Source organism: Apostichopus japonicus, chromosome 20, assembly GCF_037975245.1.
Source record: "Apostichopus japonicus isolate 1M-3 chromosome 20, ASM3797524v1, whole genome shotgun sequence".
Taxonomy (NCBI): domain Eukaryota; kingdom Metazoa; phylum Echinodermata; class Holothuroidea; order Aspidochirotida; family Stichopodidae; genus Apostichopus; species Apostichopus japonicus.
Genome location: NC_092580.1, coordinates 12,797,299 through 12,805,550, shown reverse-complemented (window position 1 = coordinate 12,805,550; position 8,252 = coordinate 12,797,299). Strand labels below are relative to the sequence as shown.

The following is an 8,252-nucleotide window of genomic DNA, read 5'->3' as shown; positions in this document are numbered from 1 at the left end:
GTTCTCCTGTGTTATTTTTTTCAATGTTTTCTTTGTCCTAATGGGAGACCGTTGCACTTTGGGACTGAAATTTGGTTAGCTTATATGAGCTTACAACGTTGCTCGCATTATACTTATACACTTGCTGATATCCACGCAGTTCGATCTTATGAAATGAACTATTTAAACGAATTCATTCATTTGTGGATATAACCATGTAGGCGTAGGAGGCGGGGGTGGTGGCCCGTAAAATTCGGGCAAAATATGCTAAGAATTTTGAGGGCACCTACTGAAAGCAAAATAAATTGCAATGTGTTTTTCAATGGTTAATCTGATATTATTATTATCATTGTCATTGTAACGACTTGCCCAAAAATTATAACTAATATGGAAGGGTTATAACACGGCAAATGCTTGTATGTAATTGGCATGCGATGTAATAACCGATGCATGCCTATATGATATGTACATAAACATGTTGAACGCGCTTGGAGCGCGCGAAAAAAATGTTGGTTATATTTTTCGGGCAAGTCGTTACAGCCCCCTCCCCCCCCCCCCCAATCAGATTGAGCCCCTGCGCCTATGGATATAACCAATCGATTTTATGATATCAAGTATTACTGCATATATGTTAAAAATATTGTTGGTTACATCAACAAATAATTGTTGATGACCTTTCAAGAGCGAAATGCAGTATAGCCCCGCGATCAGAGCCGTATACGGCTCTACCCGCGGTCAGAGCCGTATATCTAAATATACGGCTCTGCCCGCGGTAATGTCATATTGCCCTCTATTATTTGGGGTTCGATAAATTTCTACATTCTTCAATTGATAAAGCTTGACCCTGGATGTCCTTTCATTTGTTGAGTTTATTTTTTGGCAGTCATCCGGAGACCGCAAAGGTCACTATCATTTTGCTATAGCGAAAGCGTCCTTGCACCCCGCATTTATCCAGGTCAATCAATGGAGTGTGTAAATGCTCGCATATAATATTGTATGATATCGTTTGGACGTACGACCAGGGAGTTGTTCCATAACAACTCCCTGGTACGACGGTCGGAGTGCTACATACACGGCTAAATAGAAGAAAATATATTCTCAACAACTTGAAGAAGACATTGCAGAAAGGGGAAAATATACGGTAGGTAACAAATTTTACAGCAACGTGAGAATATATGTGATAGAAGTTATCCGTTCAGTACAGCATATATAGCAATGGTCTTATTCATATGACCATGCATAATCTGCATTGCATGTGATTTTGTTAATGAAAGAAGCTGTTGTTTTCAAGTTCATAGAATGTTATAGAAGACTGTGGCAAGGTTTGGTTTATCACTAGTTACATACATCGGTAGTTGGCTTTATTTCGATAGTGACGACATGATATGTATATAGTTGAATATATATTTGGAGCTTAGACCCTAGACCATCATTTTTGGTCGAAAACTTTCGGACATTTGATCAAACCTACAGAGACTACTATATAGCCATATAGCCTATCAGTATGATCTAAAGCAATTATCATATTATAAATCTTCGGGAGACCTACATATATATGAAACATCGGCTGATTTCCCAGAAGAAAAAATAAACTAGATACTCACTGTTAAAAGTACCTAACAGGCGGACTCATTATAACTGTAAGTGATATCCTATCGAGCCTAAGCTTTATTCAAACTCAGCCCGATATTCATAAGGTCCGCTATTCGTAAGGGTCAGGTTCGTTATTCATAGCGTGCATTTTTTCGATAAAAAGGTTCGCTATTCGTAATGGAAATAAAGGTTCGTTATTCATAATAAAAGGGATCATAATTCATAAGGTCCGGTTTTCATAATGGAAACAAAGGTTCGATATTCATAATGGGCAAAACGGTTCGATATCCATAATGGACAAAAAGGTTCGTTATTCATAATGGGACAAAGGGTTCGATATTTACAATAGAACAAAGGGTTCGTACCCCATAATAGACAAAAAGGTTCATTATTCATAATAGGAAGAAAGGTCCGATATTCATAGTGGAGCGAAGGGTCCGTTATTCATAATGGGAAAAAAGGTTTGTTATTCATAATAGGAAGAAAGGTCCGATATTCATAGTGGAGCGAAGGGTCCGTTATTCATAATGTGAAAAAAGGTCCGTTATTCATAATAGGAGAGAAGTGCGTCGTACAATTGCAAAAGACGTCTTCCATTTTCGCGGACGCCTATAGTGTTCAACCAGTGGCTTCAACATACTTTCTATTCGGGGGGGGGGGGGTACGGGGGGGGGCACAACAGTCCTATGAGGGGGGCACCACCAGATAGTGGCGGATGCATTATTTTGCATAGAATATGAGCCACACACTATCAAGGCCATGCTTCACCCTACCCCCTACATCAAAGCAAACATTTTCGACATATTCCTTTGGGCCAGCCCTGTATTTCTCATATTTTTTTATTTTATTATTTTTTTTGTTTTTGGAAAGCCCAAATCTAAGTTGGGGGGGGGGGGGCACAAGGTTTTCCAGGGGGCACATGCCTCCCTGGCCCCCTCTTGGCGACGCCACTGTGTTCAACTCCTGAACGCTAGTGCTCAACTTCTGAACGTTGGTGTATTATTTCCGAACGTCTAATGTTCTATTTCTGAGAATGAAACACTGGATGTTCGGAAATAGAACATTAGGCGTTCAGAATTTGAACACTACGCGTTGCGAAATCGGCCTAATTAATATGCATGCTATTATGCAAAAATATGCAAATGCCTTTTTATACGCTTCGTATGCAAATTTTACGAATTCCTACCGACTTGTACGGAAACGGCATAAACTTGTACGTTTCCTAAAGGGGGTCCTTTTCCTCATTGTGAATGATACCGAACCTTTTTGGCTAGGCCTATAATGAATAACGGACCCTTTGTTCCATTATGAATATCGAACCTTTCCTCCTATTATGAATAACGAACCTTTTTGTCTATTATGGATTACGAACCCTTTGCTCTATTATGAATATCGAACCCTTCGTCCTATTATGAATAACGAAACCTTTTCACCATTATGAATATCGAACCCTTTTACCAATTATGAACAACGAACCTTTTTTTTTCATTATGAATAATGAACCTTATGAACAATTAACCTTTTTGCCATTATGAATAGCGAACATTATGAACAATGAACCTTATGAATGATGACCCTTATAAACAATGAACTTTATGAATATAGAACCTTACATGAATATCGGGCTATCACCCCTCAGGATGTGCATGGAGGTAAAACAGTTTATAAATCCACTTATATAAATATATGTATATATATATATATATATATATATATATATATATATATATATATATATATATATATATATATATATATATATATATATATATATATATATATATATATATATATATATATATATATATATATGTATATATATAAACCACTCAGTGTGCCAGATTCTTTACCAATCGTTGGCCAAGGTTTTTCGTCACCCACTACCAATCATTACGAACCAAAATTTCTAAAGTTATATGTTTAAAGTTCATCTCTCGCAAACACAACCAGCTATTCCAATATACCTTAACCACGTTCTTCTTCCCTTTCGTCGACAGAAACAAAATTGGAGTAGCGAGATATATACTCACAAAAATTAAAGACGTTTATTGCGTCTAACCGATTACTGTTTAGGTGTTGCACTACGAATCGGGCACAATGAATGGAACTACAGAAGTGCAACCGGTTGAAGGAATCACCGGCAACCATGAAATGCCGCAACTTAAGACAGAGAGCAATGACCTTCAAATACTTGTTTCCGACCAAACTGAACCTATCAAACCTTATCTTCATCACGCGACGGAGAGACAGGACGAATATGCGTACGAGAACCGAGACTGCGACAATGAAGATGAAAATGTCGATGAAACATCAAGTGACGGTCGATTGAACTCACCAAAAAGAAGGGACGGGAAAGAGTCTGATCTCAAAGAGGTTATAAATATGGAAACTATGCCACGAAATAACGAAGACGAACCCTTCATTAAGGATAGTTCTGGAACTATCGAGTGTTCGCAAGGTCATTCAGACGACGAAGCTGAAAATGGTACAATTCAACCAGCGCTTGGAGCAGGTAATGTACCCATGGAAGTAATATGTCCTAGTACGTCTAACGATGAGATACAGTCAGCAAGCACCAGCGTTTCATGTAGCACATATACAGGAAACCAGTACGTATGCTCGGACGGTCCAGACGAAGGTTATTGGAACCAAGCAGAGAGCATTTCAGAAATTACTGAAGGTGACAAATCTCCGGCAGATACAGCGTGTCCCCCGGAACCGTCTTTAAATGGAATCAACTTGAACGACTTGGAACTTGACAAAGAAATAGGACACGAGAAGGACAAAGTGGAAGAGTCATCTCAACAAACGACTGTTGCTTCTTCACATTGGATCGTTGGTACCCTGCAAAAGCACCGAGGGTTATTCTACGTGTTACTATCAAGCCTATGCTACACATTGCTGGGTTTATTTATTCAATTAACGACATCGATCCATCAACTCGAAGCGGGAGTAGTACGTGCTGTGTTCCTCATCATCTTCTCCCTATTCGGCATTACGTGTAACAAGAAAACACTAAAAGTGGGCCTACCAAAAAGTGACATTGTGTGGATCGCTGCCGTGAGCTTATTGAATGGCTTTGCACAACTAACAACATTTACCGCTTATTCCGAGACGTCCATAGGTGATGCTACGGCAATCATGTACAGTTTGCCTGCTTTAAGCGGTGTTATGGCTTGGGTATTCCTCAAGGAGCCTCTAACCGTTTATGATTTTATAACTACTATAGCGTGTCTATGTGGCGTTTTCATTGTATCTAGGCCTACATTTATATTTGGCTCAGCTCATGTAGGTGAAAATGAAATGGGTAATGGCCATTTCATCGGAGCTGTTTGGGCTACTATAACACTCGTCATACTGTCTGCGAGTACGGTCGTTACGCGAAAGCTACGATATGCGTCTTCGTACGTATACGTCCTTACGTTTGGTCAAGGTATCGTATCAACCATCGCTTCCGTCATCCTCAATTCGGTCTTCGGTGATTGGTCATTACCGAGTGACGTAATTCAGATATTATATTTAATTGGCATATGCGTTGTAGGATTCTTTGCCATCTATTTTTACAGTTTATCTCTGCAAACTGAGAAGGCACTTATCGTGACAGTGTTATTTACCAGTTCTATTTTCATGTCGTACATATTTCAGTTTGCTCTGTTTCATGATTTTCCAGATATTGTGACTGGGGTCGGTATCGCAGTTCTACTTCTATCGTTATGCGCTGTATTTCTTCAAAAATGGAGAATGTCCCGCGCAGACGATCGCTCCGGCGGCGCTATTGAAACCATTGAGACCTAATGTAACACATGAGTTTTATTTTCAATCTTCTTTTTTATTTTCATATCTGATACTGATACTTTAATGGCGAAATAAAGAATATAAGTACACTAGGAGCGAAAACAGGAATGGGGTAGGGGTAGATTTTCCTCGATTTTGCGGGGTACTGGCCGTTTAATAAGGCACGCCAATATGGTCAAAAATGATCATAATATGTTAATTTTCACAATACCTCACAATAAATAAATTATTTAGCTATAGGAAACTGTTTAATAAAATGTTTGAAATTCTCAGAATTCACCAATCAACTTCTAAATGTTCAGTTTATTTTTTTTTCTGGACAGGAGAATGAGGGGGCGAGGGTGGGGGAGGGGCACAGACCCGTCTACACCGGAGTAAGCTTCAATGACCCCATACATGAGCAGCACTCCTCTTTTATAAAATACTTCATTCGCATCTGGCCCTCCCATAAAGATTCACGTAACTACCTCAAACAGTTTAGGGGGGGGGGGTTAGGTCAGCATAATCTTTCGTTTACAGCTACTTCATATCTAGCTTAAAATAAGAGTTACGCTTCACAATGCACCATTTGACTCCATGTCAGCCCTCCTTTATGAAATCCTTCATTCGACACTGGAACTTCCATATAAATTCAACCCCTACTTTCATCTACGGTAGTTCAATAGGGACATAGGAAAGAAAAAATTGAGAAAAAAGTCAACATTTTGAGATAAAAAGTCAACATTGTGAGATTTAAAGTCAATATTGTGAGATTTGGGGACACTTATTTTTTTCCTATTAAGCCACCGTATAAATCAGTCGGTGACAACACGTCAATTTTTTTCGATATTTGATGTTCAAACTCGGCAGAAATCATATTTGTGACATGCTTTCAAGTTACGTGCAACGCAGCAACTTGACAAGTTGATAATTATCGTCAACTCGACAATTATATAGATATAAATTTGTCGAGATGTCGCGTTATATTTACACGCTAAGTCTACAACTCGCCTGTCCCTTCAGGACCACTGTATATTTGGCAGAAAAATTTAAAATTGCACAGATGGAGGATCTGTAAAATATCTAAATTAATAATTGAACAAGAAGTCATCCTTTAAATGAAATTCTTGCCATAAAATGCATTTGATGTAAATTCTCTAGCTTTGTAAGAAATCAAATGTGTAGAGCTTCACTGTTCTGAGTCAAACAGACTGCAGTAACAGACTCATTATGCAATATTGTGTTTTCCTATTATATGCGGTTAGAATTTTCTATAGGCATATAAAAACCTTTAAAATCTTGGGGTCAGTAACATAGTTGAGCGTGCTTGAAATTTGCGATACAAAACGCCACGGTTTTTTGTTATTTCTTGAAATTTCGAGAAAAGAAAGGTCACGACTTTGAGACGAAATAGCCGAAATTTCGGAGACAATAATGTTGGAATTTCAAATGTACAACTTGGGTCACCGTTGCATCTACAAAACTACCATATTCTTTGTTAATACACGAATACTCCACCGATTCTCTCCCCACCCCACCCCCCCCCCCCTTCCCGCATTTTGATGGCCTCATACACCACTGATGGTGGTTTACTGGATATTTGCAGCTTCCTATACCCCAGAATACTTGATGTAGAACTTGTTCTTCCCCATACGCATAATAACTGCGCTGCACGTTGTGTCATGTTTAAGTGTATGCCAGGGGTGACTGTGGGAGTGGTAAAAGGGTAAATGTATATATATATCTAATTTCGCGGGGAAAGTTGTCCTCCGGAGTGACTAGTATGGAACGCCAAAACCGACATGAATGCAGAAAAAATTAGTAAACCAAAGTCATTATGAGAATACAAATTTTTCGTCACAATATGACCAAGAACAATTGAAGTCCTTATGTGGCACTAATAGTACCTCCACATAATGACCAAGAGCATTTTATTTATCACGCGATCCAAACACTGCCACATAATGACCGCCAATACCGACAATATTCACAAGTCCATATGTGGGGATTGGCATATCGTCACATAAGGACTAACGCAGTTCGTTAGTCCTTATGTGGAAAGTAATCAGAAGTGCGCCACCAATCCCACGCATGATTTGGAAATAAAAATGTCACGAATTTGGCCAAATTTTGAAGGAAAAAAACCCTCATAAGGGTATGAAATTGGTCTAGTTTGAAACACATAACAGCTGTTATCTACAAGAGCATAACATTACTTATCTCCACCTTCCAAATAAATATATATATGTTATCAGAATTACACTGAGTCTACTCACTAACATGTATACATTCCGGCACTTACCGTATTGGTTTCATGAAGAGTGTTGCATAAAGATCAAGTACTCGTCCGGATCTTTCTAATTGAAGGAAATTTAAGTGTACATACTGTTTTCCTACAAAGACACGGCTTATTCACACTACATAGACGATACTGTACAATATGTCCTAACAATCCCGCATTGCCAACAATTGGATTATTTCTTGCATTACTATAGTAGACATTTATATACTGAGGGCCGATATGACTAACAAACAATTGGGTTATTTCTTGCATTACTATAGTAGACATATATATACTGAGGGCCGATATGACTAACAAACAATTGTATTATTTCTTGCATTACTATAGTAGACATATATATACTGAGGGCCGATATGACTAACAAACAATTGGGTTATTTCTTGCATTACTATAGTAGACATATATATACTGAGGGCCGATATGACTAACAAACAATTGTATTATTTCTTGCATTACTATAGTAGACCTATACATTGAGGGCCGATATGACTAACAAACAATTGGGTCATTTCTTGCATTACTATAGTAGACCTATACATTGAGGGCCGATATGACTAACAAACAATTGGGTCATTTCTTGCATTACTATAGTAGACCGATACAT

At 38.4% G+C, this 8,252-nt stretch overlaps 1 protein-coding gene across 2 annotated transcripts; it reads left to right on the top strand.

Annotated features, from left to right (window-relative positions):
• Positions 1 to 909: 909 nt before the first annotated feature.
• Positions 910 to 5,577, top strand: LOC139960794 (solute carrier family 35 member G1-like). 2 transcript variants are annotated; one of them, XM_071959344.1, is made up of 2 exons: positions 910 to 1,120; positions 3,570 to 5,577. In XM_071959344.1, exon 2 carries the CDS (start codon positions 3,670 to 3,672, stop codon positions 5,365 to 5,367), a length of 1,698 nt encoding a protein of 565 aa, XP_071815445.1. In that variant the 5' UTR covers positions 910 to 1,120; positions 3,570 to 3,669; the 3' UTR covers positions 5,368 to 5,577. The 2 variants fall into 2 exon arrangements, with proteins under 2 accessions (XP_071815445.1, XP_071815446.1); XM_071959345.1 differs by having other exon boundaries at positions 910 to 1,124.
• Positions 5,578 to 8,252: the final 2,675 nt, after the last annotated feature.

Coding starts and splice junctions, on each gene's coding strand:
- LOC139960794 (XM_071959344.1), top strand. CDS start 3,670: ATGAATGGAACTACAGAAGTGCAACCGGTTGAAGGAATCACCGGCAAC.